This window comes from Emydura macquarii, unplaced genomic scaffold, assembly GCF_026122565.2.
Source record: "Emydura macquarii macquarii isolate MOO-44397 ecotype Brisbane River unplaced genomic scaffold, CSIRO-AGI_Emac_v2 contig_1551, whole genome shotgun sequence".
NCBI lineage: Eukaryota > Metazoa > Chordata > Testudines > Chelidae > Emydura > Emydura macquarii.
This window is the reverse complement of record NW_027131688.1, coordinates 5,069,471-5,090,753: the sequence shown is the minus strand read 5'-3', so window position 1 is coordinate 5,090,753 and position 21,283 is coordinate 5,069,471. Positions and strand designations below refer to the sequence as shown.

The 21,283-nt window shown below is 45.3% G+C and overlaps 1 protein-coding gene across 2 annotated transcripts in view; it reads left to right on the top strand.

The window, feature by feature from the left end:
- Positions 1-342: 342 nt before the first annotated feature.
- The window catches only part of MDGA2 (MAM domain containing glycosylphosphatidylinositol anchor 2), a 628,431-nt gene continuing 607,490 nt past the window's right edge, over positions 343-21,283 (top strand). For both annotated transcript variants that reach the window (XM_067554719.1, XM_067554718.1), the window contains exon 1: positions 343-415. In XM_067554719.1, coding sequence (XP_067410820.1) covers positions 343-415 — 73 coding nt within the window. The remainder of the gene's footprint in view (positions 416-21,283) is intronic.

The window sequence follows — 21,283 nt, the reverse complement described above, 5'->3', positions numbered from 1 at the left end:
GCTGCTCCGGACAGGCGCCCCCCCCCTCGCCCCGCCGGGCAGCCCGGCCCGCCCGCACCATGCCCCGGGCGCGGCGCGGCCATGGCCTCTGACGGGCGCCGGCCGCCGGCTGGGCTGGCCCCGGAGCGCGCTCGGTGCCGCCGCTGTGCGCAGCCCGGCGAGTGAAGCCGCGTCCCCCCGGAGGAGGAGCGGGGTCCCGGCGGGGCTGGGCTGGGCTGGGCTGGGGGGCGCCCGGCGGAGAGGAGTTACCCCGGGTCACCCGCCCCCCCCCCCCCGCTGCCCGGCTCCGCGGGCTCGTCCTCCCCGCCGCCGGCGGCTGGAGATGCGGATGCCGGCGCGAAGATGGATGTCGTCTCCGGGCTGGTCTGGCTGCTGACCGTGCTGCTGGAGGGGATCTCCGGCCAAGGGGTCTACGGTGAGTGTGTCCCCCCCCCCCCCCCCCCCCCCGCCCTGCCCAGCCTGACCTGGTGCCGCTTCCTCGCCGCCCCCGGGGCTGTGCACCCCCCCACCGGTGCAGGACGGATCGGGCCGCCGGGATCGGGGCCCCCTCCCCCCAGTGGGGAGACCTGGCTTGGTTTTCCGGCTCGGGAGAGTTGGCTGCACCGCCGTTGCCATGAGCACCGGCACCGTGAGCCCGGGTCCCCCCCCCCCCCACTGCCGGGGACCGATTAGGGGAGCGGGGGGGGGGGGTCTTGGTCCAGGGACCCGTCCTTGCTTCCCCCCCCCCCCCGCCGTGAGCCGGGCGGGCGGCTTGGGCTGGGAGCCCAGAGACCCGCTGGTCCTCAGCTGTGAACCCCTTGCCGCGTCCTCCCTTCCCCGCCGGGCGGTGGCGATGCGCCGCCGTGGGAACGCGGCGGAACGGAAGCGGAGGCCCCGCTCCGGCGCGGCGGGGCGGGGACCCCCCCCCCCCCCCCCGTTCCCAGCCCCGAAGCGATGGCCGGGGGCGGGCCAGGACCGGGGCCGCTACGGCCCGTGCCTTCCCTCCCGGTGCCTGAGCAAAGCGCCCGCGGGGAGCCCCGGGAGGTCCCTTGGGGGGAGGCGAGAAAGACGCTTTCCCCCCCCGCCGAGCTCGGGCGAACCAGCCCAGGGGCTGCGGGGCAAGTGGGAGCCCCGCTTGCTCCGGGTCTGGCAGCTGCCCGGCCCGCCGGGCGAACCCTCCCCCTGGCAGGCAGAGGGCGGCGGTGCTGGGCGAAGCGGCAGGGTGGTTTTCTTGCACTCCCAGTTCCTGCCCAAGTCCTGCCAGGGGTCCTGGGAGAGTCTCTGCAGGGGTGGGGGAGAGCCAGCCAGCTGCACTCACGTCCCCCCCTCCGGCACTGCCCGGAGCCTGCCCTTTGGTCCGGGCCCCCCTGCCCTGCCCGGCTCCCTGAAGCGGATTTTTCGATGTATTTATTTTGCATTTCCCCATGAGTTCCCCTCATTCAGATGCTTGCCCTGGCAACAGCACCCTGATGTCAGGAATGCTGACCCCCGCCTGTTGGCAGAGCACAGATTCAGAGAAGACAAATATCCAATTTAGGCATGGAGAGGGAAGCAAATTGGTGCATGTTGGAGAGTGGCGGCGGTAGGAATCATGCGGGGTGGTGAAACATACAACCAGGAATACCTGGATCCATAACATGTGGCAGCCACCACAGGGATCAACTGACAGGACACATTTTACTGTAGGGGCATTTCTTCTCATTAGTCGTGTCACATTTCTTTACAGTGGCTTGCGAATCACTCCATCTAAGATCAGTCTGTGTGTCTCTCTCTTTCTTGCGCTCATGGACACCTGTTCAAAACCATGATGCATGACTCTGGGTGTCGTGGAACCCTGGCTTTGGGAGCTGGTTTTTGCCAGGTTTTTATCTGTGCAAATGGATGAGAATTTCAACATGTGCATTGCAGCTTGGAGGAGCAGATTAGATGAATGCAAGTAGTTTGTCCACAATGATTTTGAGCATCTGGAAATTACAGAAATCTCTGCTGATTTTACATCGCAGGCAAGCTCACTGCCTTCAAAGGCATTGTCCAGAATGTAAATCAGCACTTCATTTAGCCCATAAGATGGTTTTTAGAAAATGGTATCAAATGGTAGGCTAAACAAAACCCCTCCTAGTAGAAGAGAAGCACATGATGTACAGCAGATGCAGCACTTTCGCAGGAAAACATGGTACATACGATGTGCAGTTGTAATCTGCAATAAAGCTGTGACATAACAACCAAAGCCAGAAAGTCCAAAGACAGGGGTAACGTTATGAGGCTGGTGCAGCACTAGCACGTTACACACTCCTGGGATAAATTCTATACTCATTCACACTCAGGCTACCTCATGGATATCAGTGGGGTGACATGTGGATGTGTAAGAGCCGACGTATTCTCTGGGTCACCTTAATTCCGGGTCTAAGGAGATTCAACCCTTTTGACTACAATACAAGTTGTACTTGCTTGCTTAGGGCTAAATCGGTTCTTCTGTCTCTCACTTGCCCCCGTGTTTTTAGTTACTGCTCCACATTATGTAAGCAGCGTAGCTCAGTGATGTGACATTGCTCTCGTGCTTCCCGTTCTCACAGAAGTATTGTGATAGTACGTGTTAAGGAATCTTTGTGGTTTATCTGGTAAATGCTTCTTTGGCACATGTGCACATGCCCGGGAATACAGTAGGCCATTAATGTTTGTTACCCACCTGCAAGCGAACTTGTGGCTGGACGTTTTATGAAATCTGCTGTAATTCTAAATATTAGGAATTGTCAGTAGGATTTTTCTTAGCATCTGCATTATTGACTTGAAGCATTAAATGGTGTGTGCTACCAATGCATCCATTCGCTTCTCAAGCACAGGGGCACGTGTTGGGTATCTTGGAACAAATGCTTCTGCAATGCATAGGAAAGTATTTGTTAAGGCTTATATGTTGTGCATGAGCACCTATGAAAGAGGTCAGGCCCTTCGTTGGACGCTAGGAATTCAGCTGAAATACTTAGTGAAAAAAAGATAGCACACCTGGGATAAGACATCTTTATAAATAAGGGTTAAATATGATGTATTGTCATTCTGTAATGCACATTATACGTGGTGTCAGTTATGGACCAGGGACCTTCAGATATTCATGATGGTGGGGAAAAAGTGGGTTTTGAATTGTAAGCGAACATATGGTATTTTAAAGTGACACATTAAACTCAGCCTTGTTTTGCAATTGATGGCCTCCTCCTTTAAAAACAAAAATGTACTAGTTCAGGGTAATGGCGCCTGTATTTCTGTCTCAAGGGCACCTGGTCTAGTTCCCGGCCCCTCAGCCGTCACCTCTCTTGGGCAGACACCCACATCTCTCTCCCTCCTGACTGGGTTTTTTCAGGTCGCACAGTTCCTTGCCTACACTGTGATATTTCCAGCACACCAGACTGCCTAAACAGGCCAGCGTCTGCACTTTTATTTTCTTTCCACAGGCTATGAACAGTGTAATGGCCTATAGTTTTAAGTTACAACACAGCTCTTTATAAGCAAGCCCATTTATTCTTAAGGTGAAAGCATTGCAGAGAAAACCTATTAAAATAATAAAAGAATCTCCATGCATACTAAAACAGCTCACCCCAATTCCAACCTCGGGTTCTGGTCGGTGTTGTCCATCAAAACCCACAACTGGGTTTTCCCCATGGTTACAAGTTCCTAACTGTTTCAAATTCAGAACCAGAACAATCTGAATAGGTCAGTCTTTTGTGTATGCAGTTTAGGCCTTTGATCTTGTCCTTATGTAACAGGTGGTCAGCAGACAAGCTCACCCTCAGGGAGTAGCTTCAAAAGGTTGGGTTTTTGCATAACTGGAGGTGGGAAATTTGCATTTACCTCACCCAAGAGCACACTAGAAAATCCCACTCTGTATTTCCAGGGTCATTTTGAGGAAAGATAAAATCTTCCAAATTGTCTAGGTCCCATTTTCAAAAGTGATGTGAGCACAGTTAGGCAACTAAGGGCCTACATCCCTTTTGAAAATAGAGGTGCCTTTGAAAATTGCATCTGAAATCTTTGTGTTCATCGCTTTCTCCTTTCCTTTGACTGGAAAACAAGTGGCAGTATTGCCCCAAGAATGCTGACAATGTGGAGCCCCATTCTGCTCTTACTGCCGCAAAATGGGAATTTTTCTACTGACTTCAGTGGCAGCAGGATCATGCCCAGTTGTAATCTCCTTAGGGCGGGGACTACATCCTCTTTTGTGTCTAAAGTACTAGGCAGACCCTCCCACTTAATGAAACTAATAGATAAATAATGACCATAATTAATGCCAAAAATGTACCCGACTGCAGTAGTAGGCAAATAAATGTTACTACCTTCCTTCCTTCCTTTTTAATCTCTCCTGTCTTTGGGCCAGTTCCTCAGCTCCATTGGACTGCATCGGAGCGCCGCTGACTGATATCAGTGGAGTGTGTGGCCCTTCATATTTTAAAAGGCAAATCACTGATCCATGTTAACATAGATTCCAAGATCCCAGAAGAATGTAGTTTGCTTTCTTAAGATAAATCTGGTTGTACATTTGTTTTAAACTAACATTGCCTCTAAGGATTATTAGTAATAATAATGCCTAGCTCTTATATAGTGCTTGTCATCAGTAGATCTCAGAGCTTTACAAAGGAGGTCAGTCTGTGTCCCCATTTTACTGAGTGGGAAATGAAGGCATAGAGATACGCAGAGTGATTTATCCACAGTTACCCAGCCTCTCTGTGCCAGAGCCGGGAATATGACCCAGGGCTCCTGAATCCCAGCCCAGTGCTCTATCCACTAGTTCTGATAAAATTATTATTAATATTCCAGTTGGGCCTGGAAGCCTGAATAAGGGCAGTGCAGACTACGGGGGTTTGAATTGGAGCACACAGTGAAGTGTTGTACTGTAACTGCCCTTTATAGACCCTTCTAGTGTGAACTAGAAGGTACCTTTTTGTGTAGTCCCATTTAACGCCATGTAGATGAGCTCTTTGCTTGAGTAGGGCACAGGCGCAAAAGTGTGGAGTGACTTGGCCACGGTCACACACCAGGTCAGTGACACAGCTAGGAACAGACCTCAGATCTACCACACAATGGAGGGGGGAGAATGTAATAGAAAGATCCAAAAGGCCTGGAAAAGGTGGGACTTGTTTTATTTATTTCACCTCCTTAATTTTAGCTATCTTATTTTTGGCAAAATAATCCTTCGAAAAACTCAAGTGCTGTGTGCACTTTTCCCCTTTTAAATTATTTACCTCTGAATGCCATGCATGGTTACTAAAGCATAAGAAGTAAGTACTCAGAATATTACTGCTACATATTTTTATTCTACATTAGAGTTGCAGTGCAATATAAAAATGTCTTGGTGAGAAGGCTTAATATGGGCACAAAGTGTTGTTATTAGGTAACTTGAAGAAACTGTGTACCGTAAAGATGAAGGATATAATAAAGATGGGAGAATTTCTTCTGTCAATTTTACCAGCTATTTAGCCCAAGGATGCAGAATTTCAGAGGCTTTTGGATCTGAAGCTGTTATAAATGGTCTGTATTGTTTCAGACATTCTGAACCTATTGTGACCTAGGGTCATGTACTCCCATGTGTTGCACGCTTCGGAGTGAAGACGAGTGTAGCAAATTACTACAAATCTACCCTAAAAAGTCTGACCGCTAAGCACAACTTTCTGCTTGATATTACCCCAAACTGAATTACAGCAGGAAAATGGCACAACCTGAAGTGTCGAAATTATCCAAATATTAGAGTTGCGGGTGTGGCCTGCAGAAAAGTGGAAGGAGTCATCGAAAATCACTACCAATTATACCAGAGACAACATTTCCAACTCTGTAACTATTTGCACAGCTTACAAGTTACTGTAGTAATTTGATATGAGCAGCTATAAACATTTTGGTGAGATATATAATCCAAATGCAGCAATGGCTTAACAGGCCCACAGTGGCTGTCTGAAAACAGCATGTGTGGGTGGGAGGGAGGCTCATTTGCAAATTCTAAGAGGCTCACAGTCACAGCTTACATAAATGCAACCCAGTCTCCTTTTCCAGAAGCAGACATGTCTCTGCTACACACAATATATGCCTGCTCTCTGCAGGTTTCATCTTTGTATTTGGCGGTCAGACCTCCAGGTATGCACCATGTTTCACTACAGACCCTTTGCCTATGTCTTGTGCATATTTTCTCTTTTTATATGTTTCTGTTATTTCTGTGCTCTTTTTCCATGAACAGGAAAGACACGACCCATAGTAATCATAAATGTCCATCTCTCTCTCTCTCTCTCTCTCACACACACTCACACACAGTGTTTTATAACAGCTTCTATAATTAAAAGAGCTAAAAATCCCACCTATGGACCAGGATAACAAAAGTATTATTCCTCAAAACGGAGATAAATGAAAGCAGAGGAAAAGAGATAAATACTGAAAAGAGTACGCACAGTGCTTGGGGCATATGAGAGAAGGGCATTGTTGAGATGGGCTAAAACTATGAGATGGAGCCAACTTGAAAACAGTGTCTTATAACACTAAATATTCAAAGGGAAGTCTCCCTCTTTCAGAAAGCACCCCTGGAAACTGAAGGATCATCCTTGTCAGTTGCTGGTGTGACTAATGCGGAAGGGTAGGCATTTCTGACACTAAACATTAGGAAGATTGCTCCTGTTGTTTTAAGCCTCCTAAAGCCTGATCCAGTAGGCTTAATTTTTAAATATTTTTATGTTTTACAAAGAAGCATGTTTAAAATCAATCTGGATCCAAAAAAAAAAAAAAAAAAAAAAAAGAACTGAGCATTGCATTCCATATGGCTACTTGATTTGGGGTCTGATTTCAGTACCCTGTATAGAAAATACAGCAAGTCATTCCAAATAAACTGGTGGCCATGTCTTGTCAAGAAAGAACTTCTTGTCAGCTCCATTGCTCCTTTTGTTTTTCAGCTGCGTGCTAGCAGCTAACCATGGAAGGGGATTAATGACTGTTGGCTTTAGCGATATTGATGGCTGACTGTCATAGCTGCCCCTGCTTTTCCCTAACACGTACTCTGTCTGAAGCTAGTGAAACAACTCGGGCGGCTGGAGGGAGAAAAAAACAACTCAGGAGGGGGGAACCCCAAGGCTAATGCATTTTCCTTGTTAGAAAAGCTAATGAGGCTCGGGAAGATAGCTCTTATATTCAAAAGCCAAGCCTCTTAATTACCCAACCCCCAGATCAGACAATTAGGTTAGTTCAGAGAGTTGGTTTTCTGAATCGGTACTCCCCATCATGGACATTTTTGAATGCTGTTATTGTATCATATGGTTTAACCCTGTACAATTCTGGATATTGTGTGATAGAAACCAAAGCAGTCTCAGCAGAGAACAGGAAAGGTTTTATGTTGGGCTGCAGTGCTATGCATTTCTAAGCAGCTGATGTGCTCTACAACCACTAACTCCAGGAACATTTACTGAGCAACCGATCCTTCAAAACTTTAACTCTTAACTCAACCCACTGCGATTCCCTCGGAGTCTGTTCTTTCTTCTCCCAGCATATTTTATCACTGAGATTTCATTAATGCTGAGAGATGATTTAATTTGCTGCATGTAAGCTAATGCACTTAGAGAATGTGGAGAGAGGGAAATAAATCTGTCCCCTCAACCTGCCCATTAACTAACAACAAAGAATAAAAAAGACTTTTCAAACTGATTCTTGGAGCTGCAAGAGGCTGCTGTTGTATGAAATAGGTCAGACACTGCAGCATTGTACATGTGTGAGAAATACAAAGATGCACTGGATTTTTATGGAGAGGAACATGTTGGCTTGATTTTGCACTCTGCTGCACCGGTTTGGTGCTGGCACCGGAATGATACAGGGGGCACAATCCACGTATAGGAATGTTCACTGGTTTATGGGAAAACATGGAATCACTGAAGTTAAATGAATTTTGGGGGTGGATCTAACGTCCACTGATGCCAATGTAGAAGCACCTGTCAACTTCAATGGACTTTTGATCAGACCCTTTGGTTGAAGAGGGACTGAAGTACTATTTTTAGACACAAATACAGCAGCCTTTACCTGAGTAAAGGTAAACCTGCTGAGTACGAGTTACCTGAGTCAATCATTCAGGATTAGGACCTTAGTACTGTAGAGTACTGTAGAGTTTGCAGTGGTGTTGTAGGCGTGTTGGGCCCAGGATATGCGAGAGATGAGGGGGTTAAGGTAAAATACCTTTCATTGGACCGACTTCTGTTGGTGAAAGGGGCAAACTTTCGAGCTGTGGAGAGAACAGAAGTTGGTCCAAGAAAAGATATTAGAGAGACAAGGTGGGTGTGGTAAATTATAGCGTCATGAGACTGGCAAAAAAGGGAAAGTTATTTGGAGTGCTGTCGAAATGTGGCAAAGTACAATGGGAAAATGGACAGCGTGCAGCCTGGCGTTCAATGCTTTCCGTGTAAGTGGAAACTAGAAGCAAATGTAATATAATTAAAATACATTAAGTTTCAAGCAAAAGAGTGGGCCGTATCCTCAGCCAGTGTAAGTGGCGGTAGCTGTGCTGTCTCCAATGGACCTACTCCACTTTATACCAGTGCAGGAGCTGTCCCTCTGATGGCGCCGCATTCAGAGTAAGACGATGACAACTCCAAAACAGTCCTCTTGACATTTAAAACGTTTTCTGTCTGCTCTCTGGAGTGGCTTATTAGCACATCACTTGCGTCTCCGTGGAAGGAGGCGGTTGATGCTCTGCATATATTGGGTCAAGGTGTTCCCTCTGAATCGGAGCGAAGGGGAATTTGGAGGAAGTCTGGCAGCAAGAAAGCACTTCAAAATAAATAAATAACTCTCTCCTGCCTGATGAGCTAAATCCCATTTAATTAGAGTCAGGGGGAAAACAAATGAAGAGGAAAAATAGCTCAATCCAGCTTCTCTCACTCTCTTCCCGTGTTTTCTGGCTCAGAGGTGTGACCTTCGCCTCTGTCTTCATGAGCAAATGCGCTGCCCTTGATCCGCGCACACTGCTCCCGTCAGCAGCAATGGGAGTTGTGTGCATGCTGATCAAGGCCTGCAGCTTGAAAGGTTTTTGTAAGCAAGTTTAGAGAAGCTGGTTCACTTGGATTTGGTTCCCTAGTGAACAGCTGGTTGTGGCTTTCATTGGAAAGCCTTTGGAGACGCTGTAAACGTCGCAGTTTGTCTCTTTGACCACCTGAGAAAAGAGCCGGTTGAGACATTGGCTTCAAAGGACTCAGACGTTGCGTTGGCTAGCTAGCTTTGGGTGCCTGGGAAAACCGGGGGAATTTTCAAAGGGGAATGTGGGCGAAACCTGTTCTTTGAAAATGGGTTCTCAGGACAAGGGCTTTGGACAGTCTTGGAGTCCAGTCGCTCAGACAGTCAAACTTCACTAGCGTAGCATTCTGTGCTCTGAGTAACTGCCTCGCCTGTGTTTCTACATGTCCCACCCGCCTGCTCCATCCAGGCCCTGAAGACATTTAAGTAATTCTCTGTTGCCTCCTGGGGCAGTATAGCGACCTTTTGAAGGCACTAATGACTGGTGCCTATTAACTCCCATTGATTTCCAGAGAGAGCCAGGCACCCAGCTGTCCTCTCTGCTTTTGTACAGCTCCCGCAGTGCGTGCTGCCCAGTACTCAAAAGGAGACCAACTGAAACGAGAGAGAGACTCCCCCCCTAATTTCTGTGAGCTCTCAGATTAGGTGATAAAAATAATAATTGCAGGTAGGTTTTCTCAAACGTGGCGTGATTGTTCAGCCGGCAGTGTCCACTGGAAGGTGCATTATCCCCTCAACACCACGGCGCCTTTGCACTGAATACATGATGTGTTCTCATGAATATGAACAGTTTTGAGACTTTGCGGTTCATCAGACACATAATGGCACCTGCATTGTCTCTCCATACTCTGTATTATTATTTGACAGGTAAAGGTTTTAGTGTCTGGGGTAACGATTCAGGTGAATACTGCCAATAGCCTTTCACTAAAGGGCAGCAGGTGTCTGTTATAAAAGACACTTCCAGCTCTTCGTATCAAACTTGTGTGTGTATTTGTTTTTTACAATGACTTAATGTTTGCATTATCCAGTGGGTTGGAATCGTTCAAATCGCAACCTCAACATCACTGAGGGTCCGTCTACATCACCGCTGGAGTGCGCTTCTCAGCTCGGGTACACAGACACTAAAAACCGCAGTGTAGGCGAGAATAGCACAGGAGACAGCTCGGGCCAGCCGCCTGAGTACGTACCCAGCAGGTTTGTACTCACACAGCCAGCCCAAGCTGTCTCCCAGGTACGTGGCTGTTTTTTACCAAGCAGAGCTAGTGTGTGTCTGTCTGCCCAGGCTGGGAAATTCCCTCCCGGCTGCCCTGTAAATGTATCCTTAGGGAAAAAGAAACCAGCACAACAAACCAGAGGGATTTTTATTTATTTTTTTTTTACAAATTAATTATTTTCTTAAGCCTTCAACAAAAGTTGGTTCATTTGTTGGGGAAGTGCTACTGTCCTTACATGCTGCCTGTAGTAAGGATTGTACCACCTTCCACCCACACAGCTGTTAAGCATCTCCTTTGTATTCTATCTCCGACTGTACTTGGGCTTTATTCCTCGCCATCCAAGCATCCGCTGCCTGGTGCTTGTGTTCCTTCATATGTTCTAATCCCACCTACCGCTCTGCTTCTAGCCAGAGGGGCTTTTCCACACAGTGGCGGTCATGCTGTCCTCGGCTTACTTGCTGTGTCTTTTCTCTGGTTTATTCTCTTGTAGAATAGGAACCAAGGAACCTTTCAGTCTGAATTATTTCCTGTAATCTCCATGAGTAATACGAATACTAAAGACAGCTGATTTCCATGGGAATAGCATAGCCTGTTCTCAGGCAGTTCGTTTTCGAAGCCCCACGATGGTGGAATGGGCTTTTGTTCAACCTGAATGTAGCTACTGTCTCCTGATTGACCGCAAACGAAGGGCCTGATCCTGCATATGTCTACTTAGTGAGACGGGCACAAGTGCTTCCAAGACTGAGCAGTAGGAACTGTGATGTCTCTCATTCAGGTGAGCCAGTTTTTGCCATGCTTTTTGCTGGAGTTTGATTTGATTTTGGCACTGGGTTTGAACATGTTTATTAATTGCCCGTTCGCAAACTTCCCATGGTAGGTCTGATGTAAACCAGTGCAACTTCAGAGTCAGGCACGTGTAAAACCCTGGCAAATGCCGAAGGTGATCTTTTAGGTCCTTATGCTGCAACAGTGACGAAATGCAAGGGCAATATGACGGCTGAGGCTCATACCAGCCTCCTTCTGCTTCGCTAACCCTCTGGGCAGGTGGTCAAGGAAGAGTAGGCAGGTCTCTGTATTCCATTTTCAAGCCAGTGAGTACTGTACGCACTGATTTCTACAGCTTGCTCAGTGATGAATGGTGGACTGTGGTGCAGGGCGCTGCTCACTGCACCGAGTGAAGGCGGCTTGGCTATAAGAATGATTGTAAAACTTGCCTTGCAATGAGAAGCTATAGAAGCTCTGTCTATTTAGTTGATCCATGAGATTGTGGAGAAGTGACTTGAGCATGGTCTAGAAGCGGGGAGATTCCTGCTCGGAGAGGGCTCTTTAATCTAACAGGTTGCACGGGTGCCAGAGCCACTGGCTGGTAGTTGAAATCAGTGACACGCAACCTGGAAATAGGACGTACATTTTTAATAACTAGCCACTGGAACGACTCAGGGATGCACTGCATTCCCTGCCACTTGGTCTTTAAATTAAAAATTGGATGGCTTTTCTAAAAGTTATGCTCTAGCTCACCCAAAAGTTGCTTGTTTTAAAGCCGAAATCACAGGGGAAATCTATGGGTTGTGCTACGCAGGAGGTCAAACTAGATGATGACAAGGTCCCTTCAGGCCTTGAAGTCAATGAACCAATGAATCTCTTTTTAATATTACTTTAATGAAAATAGCAGAATAATGTAAGTTGCTCTGCAAATGATCTGGCCTTTAATTGTAACCTGTTTTACATTATTAAAACAATATATATGCTCTAGAGGGTATTATATCAAACATGCCTGTAGATAAGTGTGTGTAATAACTAGACTCTTTCTTTGAATTTAAATGAATTTAAATTTCTTGCTTAAAGTATCATCTTAATTTCAGTGTCTTGTTCTTTGTATTTGAATGTAATAAATACATGGGTGGTAACAATAAAAAGAACCAAGCCAGAATTATAGATCTAATAGATCTAATTTGGGAAAGTGCAGAACTTCTCTCTGGACCCTATCTTTCAAACGAATTGATCTAAACCACTTGATTCAGATACTCCCAAACTTGGTGTGAATTTTGGTTCTGGAATCCAACTTCACAGACTGGGTTCAACTCAGCTAGCCAGAATAAAAAACCTGAGACACTTTTGTGGTGACTTTTTAAGGCTCAGGAAGTAGTCTCACAAAAGTGCACGTAAAAATACAAGTATATTATATTGGCACTGCTATTGCCAGCTTCTGACTCAGCAGCAACATGTACATAATTCATAGAGTGGAGGAGTTTTCACAGTAACTTCATGCCATAAATTTGTCATGAACTACTGAACAAATGTTGATGTTTCCTCTGAGCAAAAGAAGGGGGTTGTTAGTGTCTGCCCTCATTTCCTCTTCACTCCAAACGCTGTCACCACACTGAGCCCTTGTTCTTTTGAATGTTTGTCTTTGGTAAACAGAGTAAATCTGACTCTAATTTATAATTATAGACAAAACAAACAAACTACATTTTCAGTGATTAAATGAAAAACCGGGATATCTCTGGCCTCCTGTGAGAAGTTCTCAAGATATCATGTAAAAAACCAACACTTCTGTAAAAAAAACCAGATGTATAGTTGTTTTAGTGTCACCCATAAGACTAATAGAGCTGGAGCAAAAAATTTCAGATTTAGAATTACCTATAAAACAGTGGGGGATGCATTTTTAAAGAAAAAATGTTCTGTGTCCCGTGTGCCCGCCGCCCGCAACCCACTATGCACAGTAATTACGTATCTGGGACCGATTGTGCCCAGGTATAAATGGGCACATTTCCCTTGCATGTCAGTGGGAGCTGTATCTCATGCTTTTGCCTCATTCTCCGACCCCGATCCGTTACTGCTCACCTCAGTAAAACTCCCATTGAAGCAATGGGCTGCAGAGGGAGTTGGCCCAAGTAATGAGTGCAGGATCAGGCGCTGTGCTTAATTGTACCAGTGTCTCCTCTTTCTAGAGCCCTAGTCCAAAGCAGACCCCTTTGCTGTACTCAGACGAGGGCTGACTACTGTGTCTGGCCGTCCTTCGGGATAATGTTAGGCAGTTTGGCCTGTGTTATCCAGCCCCCTGGTCCTGGAGAGAAGGTTCACTTCAGAAAATCCTGGTGATCTGGTTCCTGTGGTGTTCTTTCTTTTTAGAGAATTTGAGGAGTGCTGTTTGTGTCTTTAAATATGTTCCCCAATTATAATTGGAAGTTGACGTGTTTTTGATAAACAGCAGTACTGCTAAACTAGACAGGTAGCGTGCCAAACTTGGGGATGTTTTAGCCCTGGTGAAAATCAACTGGCCTGAAATAGGACACAGGTGGCAAGCGCTTGGACTCTTGCATCCTCTTGCTAAGATTGGTTGGGTGGGGGAGCCAGGCCCAGTACCAGAGTTCTCTCCATTGGAATGGCAGTCCTTTGTAAATTCATCTTTCAGGCTGACGTCACTGGTTCCTCTCTGGCGTTTGCCCTCCTCATTCCAACAAGAGTTGGCCTCTGCGAGACTGATGCTCTAAAATGCCTTCTTTGACCCACGTGACCTGCTGTTTGTCATGATAGACGATGTACTTAAATAGAAGGACTCACTTGCACCATACCCGCATGGGCGTTCTTAATAAAATATATTTGGGGGCAAAAAAGATGCATGTGTGGGTGGTAATTAGACCATGAACCAGGTGTGGTGTTGTTTAAAAGTAACAACCTGCTCCCAAGGAGAGAGAGCGCTTCCCTCAGCTGTAGCTTCTCTCACTATGAGACCGAGTTTCACAGTCCTAAGTAACAACCGCCAGGGCTTGTTTCATCCAGGCACAGAGCACACGGTATAAGGGAGGGCTGCTTCAGCCTTACTAGGTCCCAAGTGACTGAGTCCTCCTGCTTCTTCTCCGCTATTCTGTCCCCAGCGGTTGGTATATCCCTGCTTGTCAGGGAATTGGGTGGAAGCTGCCTCTGAGGCTTGGTAGAATTTCTGTGGGGTCGACTAAACAAATCTGCTCATACCTCTTAGCAGAGTGTGGGGCAGTTGTTCGTTTGGGCTGGGGAGGACATCTCTACCAGGCCCTCTCTGAAGTCCCATAAGCCCCATCGTAGTCTCTTTTTGAGCAATGGCCCTTTGGCACTGTGAAATAGTTTGTCCTGGAGGCGTGTCTGACTATCTCACCTGTTGTGGATGGAAGCCAAGTCACTTTGTATTGCCACCTGGTGTAACAGCCCTGGGGATTTGCAGCATGCACTCTTAACTATGGTGTTCACTCCTGCAGTCCATGAAAAAAGTTTGAGTCATGTCCACCTTGGACCCGGTCAGAACCAGGCTGCAGGAAGGAACTCAAGCCACTAAAGGAAGTGGTGGGATGCCTCAGTGTGTGGGGCTTTTCTCTCTGTCATCACTGCCCAGCATGGTCTGAAGGGACACCGTCTTGTTGGAGATGCTAACGCCAAGGCTCTGGCTATGTATGGTCATTGAAGCTCTCCTGGCATTCCCCCCAACAGCAGCAGTTAGTGCTGCTCTGATTCCAACCACGATAACCACATTCTGCCTATTGGCCTCCCTCTGCAGCTCTCACTGGAGAAGTTACTGTCTGGTTTCCTGCCTAGACTCAGTTGTGTACCATGCAGTGGGAATTGCATTTCAGTGATGGATGCAATGATCCCTGCAAAAACTCTTCAAATAGCTCTGGGATCCCTCTGCTCAAAGGCACTATTATTAATGTCCTTCCCCCACACCAGGTAGCACAACAAAACCTCAGCACAGTTCGCTGCTTCACCTCCACTATGGAGCCTCAACCCAGCATCTAATTATGCACCTCCTAGTAAAAGAAGTTTTTGCACCAGCAAACAGTTGGCAGAGCAATCCGTCGTAGACACAGACGACAGAAGCTAGGACAGAGTCAGCGCTGAGTGCCCCGGTCAAGATGTTTAATTACCTGTCCTCTTTGTTGTGAAGTTTTCTAAAATAATAAGGGAATCATTCATGGATAGTGTGAGTTAAATTTAACATGAAGTGGGAGCTGACAGTCTGAAACACACAGGGTTTTTTAAGAAACACCAGCAGCATTTTCTAGGGAAGTTATGAACAGAATTACACCTTTTTTAGGTGGAGCGAAGGTCTCCAAACTCCATTACACAGCAGAACAACAATCTATACTGCGCTATGCTTTCTCACCACACAACACAGCCAACTTGATATCTAGCTGCTTGAAGAAAAGACGCATTTCAGGTACTATCCCTGCCTTTGCGTCCTCTCAGTGATTGGGGTTTTACAATGACATTTTCTTGTTTTTCTTTTAAATTCTCTCCCCCCTTTCTTGACTGAAAGACCCCCGCACAGTAAACATCTCTTTGCATGATAGTAACCAGATGTGATACTTGAAGCAACGGTAGGGAACAATTTTCAGATGGTCACAACGTTCCTTTAACATGACCACTTTTCCTAAATCTCCAACAAATGTTATAGGTGTAATGCTACAAGTTCAGGGATGTGCAACAGCTATGGGCAGGGCAGAAATTTTTTGTAGCTGGATATGATGATATGAGCCATTGGGCTTTATGCTGGGTTGTTAGTCACCCAGTCCAGCAAAGCACTTAAGCAAACTCTTAAATTTAAAGCATCTGAAAAGCCTCTTTGCTGGATTGGGCCTTAGTGCTTATAAATTAGTGGCTACAAATGTGTAGATGCTAGGAGTCGAATATTTCATGACTAATTGATCACCATGCAAATGTATACTGTATAGTTCAGCTACAGCAAACTGACACACTCAGTGAGGCAGATGTTCAGTCTTTCAAAGATATACAGACAGGTATAATTTTGCCTTATTTAAAAAAAAAATCTGTCTTCAAACTTCTGTAATTGTTCAGTGGGTTTCATTGCCAGGTGAATGACAAGTTCATGTATTCTCTCCAAAAAAACAAGTCCAGAGAGGCAAAGAAATTGTTCTGGTTAAGGATCTTGGTAGGAGTGAGTGAGATCTAGAAAATAGAAGCAACAGAGAAATTGTAATTTCATTCCTACCCCTCCAGACTTCCTGGAGCTAACCAGATACTTTTAGATAGAAAGAGAATCTGTCAACAGTTTGCATATGCATGTTTGAAAAGGGCAAATATTAAAGCATTAATTGCATGAGTCACTAGATACCTGCGCAGTGTTGGTTTTAAAACAGATGGCTGCTTAAAGCTTTGATGAGAGACGGTCACTTTAGAATCAGGTCAACTAAAAAGATACCAGTTTTTTTTTCTCTCTCTCTTCCTCCCCCCCCCCCTTTTGAAAAGAGATTTGAAGGAAAAAAATATGCATCCTTAAAAAAAAAAAATTGAAATTCAAGTTCTAGAAATGGCTGTGATTTTAACAACCAAAGCAGACTGAAATTAAAAAAAAAAAAAAAAAACCACCTTAGATAAACCTGTTTCAATTGTCAGAGAATGAGCTGAGTGTAACCCTGCCATACTTACTTTTTACATGCTTTGATCCAGGCTTATTTTTGACAAACAAAACTTTCTAGCCCTACTGGCTGCCAAGAAAAGTTTGTAAATCTTCTGAGTGTAACCCTTGCAGTGACATCTGCCTGAGTCTGCAGAGAGCCTGAAACAAGAGCTCCTGAGAGATGCTCTTTGCATCTCAATGGAGTGATAACTCCAAGTCCCACTGACCTGGGAGGCCCTGTCAGCACCAACCCAGCAGAGGGCTAAGTGGATGGTAAGAGAAAGGAGCTGGCTGATAAAACCCAGTTGCTGGTATAAGTAGTGGGGGGACGCCTGCTGCCATCCTTCTTCTCTGTGGTGGAGAGGGACCCCTGCTGCTTCTCTTGGGGGGGAAATTGGGTCCTCTTGCCATTCCAAATAGGGGGTACAACTGGAGGGGAGGCCCCTGGCGCCCCTTTAGTTTAGCCCGGAAACACTCATTGCCCCGTTGAAATCAAGAGTAAAACTCCCGTTGACTTCCAAGGGAGCAGGACACAGTGCTTTCGATCATCCCACCCAAGGTGCTTCTTCTGGTGTGAAAAACCTGCCGCTGGCACGCAGGTGCCGTGGGTGTGTCTCTCTGTGTGTGTGTGCTTGTGTATCCTCGTACCCAGGAAGGACACAGCATGTCTGCAGTATTGTGTCATTTGCTTCTACTTTGAAAATTCATTGGGTCCATCTGAGCCCTTTGTCTGAAGCCTCAGTTGTTAGAGGAGGTCGCTTGCCTGCGGTACAGTGCTGAAGAAAAGAATGCGGTCAAAGCCTGTCCATGTTTGACAGCAAATGTTAACGACAAGGCTCAAAGTAACTAAACGAAGCAGATTTGTCATCTCATCTCTTTAGACGGCCAGATAGAAATGTGTTTGTTTTGGTTCTTGTTTGTCCGTTGGTTGGCCATGTACTGTAGGGGACTTGGTGCTATTCATGGGTGAGAACAATATAGGCAGTGCAGATGCAGCATACATATTCTGCTGAGAGAGGTTTTTATTATGCTTCACCTGTTAAGGTTTTTAAGATCCTACAGTCGCGTTCTGTGTATCGAAATGGAAGGAATGATCTCAGTTCAGAAACTCTAACAAGCCAATGAACGTTATATGCAGTACCAGCTTCAGTTATAAAGCGTGGCATTCTGATTTGGTTAGTGTAAAAATTGACTCTCTTAAGAATTCTGCCACTTAAAAAATGGTTGCCTTAAATCCACCAAAGGCTTTAAAAGCAGCACCACGCTGCAAACTTGAAATCGCCAAGACTTTTTTATTCTTTACATGGTTTCACTCACTAATGCTGGCTTCTGGCCTAAGGATTTATGAGATATGGATCAAAGAGGCAAGGAGATAAAAGTGTTCTTCTGATTCTATAGACTAATAGTCATAGCACCGTTTTAGTGGTGTGTGTTATGATGCTTAATTCAAACCTAAGAATCAATAAAAACCCATGTCTACTTCATGTGCATTCAGGAAAGGGAATATTTTACCACAGACTGGTTTGCTACATATTTTTTTGCAGATATGTGTAGTAGCTGGGGCTGTTAATACTTAGATTAATATTCTGGGTTACTATCTATTTTCTTAAATTTCACTTAAACCTTTTGGTGCAGTTGTTTTATGAATATTTGAGCCTGGGGAGTGCTGAACTTGAAAGTATTTTCCATATTAGGAAGATGACAGGTAATAAGATGTTACTGTAGCTAACGCACATTGCAGTCCTTCTCTTGAAACAGCATGGAACCAATTTTTTTAAAAAAGAAGTTGATTTTTAGATACACACTGTTTGTGCAGCCTCTTTAAAATGTACTCTTACATGTCTCTGCATTACATGCATCAGAGCCTCAGCCGATGTCAATTAGCCTAATCCCTTGAAGTTAACAGAGCTATGGCTGTTGACTCCTTCAGAGAAGCTGGCCCTATATTTTCACATTAAGCAAATTTTCTAACCTGTTTATCTTGGATATTTTTAAAAATCTTTTGGAATAAAGGAAGATTGACAGGTATTGAGGTCATGTCTGCCATCTGTCCAGTCTCTCTGAGCTACTGCTATTTGGATGGAGTTTCCCATTGAGGATTTGTGCTGGAGTTATTTCCCTCAGCTCCCTTTCTGAATTTTTCTTTGCCTGTGAAGATTTGTAACTCTACCTTGACACAGATATCTAATAACCTAGTTTTGGCGACTGATAAAAATATGGCTCGACTGCTCATTTCACCAATGCATTGCTGCTGGTGTCGGTATTAAGATTGTATAGTCACTGGGAATGCTTTTGATGATTTTGTCAGCTAGGGCCATTGAATTAAATTGGTTAATCAGTTATTACACACAAGCTGTCCTCAAATCAAACTCTTCCCAGTGACTGGCTGTGAGGTGTCGTTAGGTTCCTATTGGTGTATATGGCCCATCTGTCCTCTACGCAACAGGAATTGTTCTACAAGGTGGGCCATATGGGATGGTGACACCTCCTCCCCCTTCCTTTGGCAGATATACTCGGCTTGTGTCAGGTAACATGAATACAAATGAAAGGGAAGGCGTAGCAATCTGGGAGACCAACACTTGGATATTCGTTCCATTCTTAGAAACAAAAGTCACCCTGTTTTGATGTCCTATTTCTGACCATGCAAAAGTGGTGCAGATTCTATTTTATATCACGAATGAAGTCAGCGTCTCTCAGAGCAGACGTTGGCTCCCCAAAGTCAATGGGGTGGCTTGTGTGAGGAAATGTTCACCTCCGTGAGTAAGATATGCATTGTATTGGTTTCACTTCTGTTTCACTGAGGGCCCAAAGACAAACTTGGCAACCTATTTTTCTGTCAACTATCTGCCTTCACAATGGGCTGTGGTTAATCTGGAACCTTTTTAAATGTGTTTCAGCATTGTGACTGGAAAAGCAAATGCCAGGTCTCGAAATGAAGTGGATGGAGTGAAAGAATTGAGAGAAATGGATGACTTGCTATTTGTAATTAGGCTAACTCAACTATTAGGGGAAAGATGACCCACATGGGATAAACTGGTTTAAAAAAAACAACCCATTGAGATCATGTTTATAGAAACAATATGTACACTTTATGTAACGTCTACTTCCTCCATAGTCCGTTATGTTTTAAATCTGGCACATTTATTAATACTTGTATAAGAAAATAAGTTGTACTGTGAACAATACGGTTTATCTGTAACAAAAATGGCAACTAGAAAGCTAATAGCTACCAAGAATTTCATGTTGGAAGGTCACGTTCTAGCAGCAGGCCTGTATTCTGATTTCAGCCTAGACTGTCATGTGTTCCTTACTAGGCACACAACAACTTTTTCTCTTACCTAAAACCTCAAAGGTAAACACTGTGGGGGCTCAAGGGCCCAGAAGACAAATTATAAAAAAATTGAGATCTGCTTATGGAAAAAGCTGAAAAGATTGGACAGATATTGGCATTAACAGTGGGCTGCCTCGCTGATTAGTAGCCGTTCTTCGAAAGGTAGAGTTCAAGTTACTAAGCTGGCTGCGATGTTTTTGACATTATATTGAGGACTGTAATGTGACAGGGCAGTTTCGAAAGCATTTTTCTACCATGAGGCGAAAACAATTGAGGGTACCCTTGATGGTAAAGCTTTTGAAGTATCAGAATCTCCTAAAATTGTTTGGCGAAGAAGTATACATAGTATGGAAATGTTGTACTTTTCTTCCTCAAGAAGAAACTTAAAATACAGACCTGGGGAAGCTTCCTGTATTGCCTGTACATTGCCTGCTCGTATACCCTTATCTGGAGTTCAGAGAGCTCCTTACTTAAATCGCAACCCAGAGCTTCTGTCCCCAGGTCAGTGGTAAAATAGTGCACAGGAGAACTGGAAAGTCAGACACATTCCAGCTACCGTCTTCCCCCAGTGTAGCAGAGCCTCGTGTTTAATCAGCCCATGACACCTTGTGAATGAGACTGCCGACATGTCAGTCCACTGTGGGGGACACATTGGCAGAACCAACATAAATATTAAAACAAAATGTAAAATATTCTGATCTTCATTCAAAGCACAAGCAGGAGCCACAGTTCCTCTGCCTTCCCATAGTGGCTGCAAATAACGCAGAAGTGAATTGGCTAACCTGGCTTGTTCCAGCTACTGAGCTGACCTCTCTCCCGTTCACAGTTCCTCTTCTTCCTCCGTTGAAATTACTCATTTGCCATATTAATAGAGGGGTGTGCAGGATAAGGAGGGTGGCAATACTTGACTAAGCACACAATGTAAATGAATTAAAACGTAGGATACGGAGCTAGCTACTTCAGCACACACATCATTCAATCACTTTATGTGCTTTTGAACAAAGTTTATCGAACAACTAAGTAATGGATCCCTGGCGAGGTCATTGTTCCAGGGCCTGTGGGCATGGTTCAGCACTGTGTTACTCCGGTTTCCTGGTGGTGTTCCTCTGTTGAAATTCAGGGAGAAAGAGGAGGAGCTGATACGTTGAGCGGAGGGCTATCTCTGGAATGTGGCCGCTGTAAAACCAGTGAAGTTACATCTTTGTTAAACTGGGATAACAATAGTGAATCAAACACAGTGCCTTATCCCAACTCTCAGTTTGATGACCAAGCTGGTGAATCGGTATTGATATACTGATAAGAAAAAGAATACTGATAACAGAATACTGATAAGAAACAGGATTCTTATCAGCA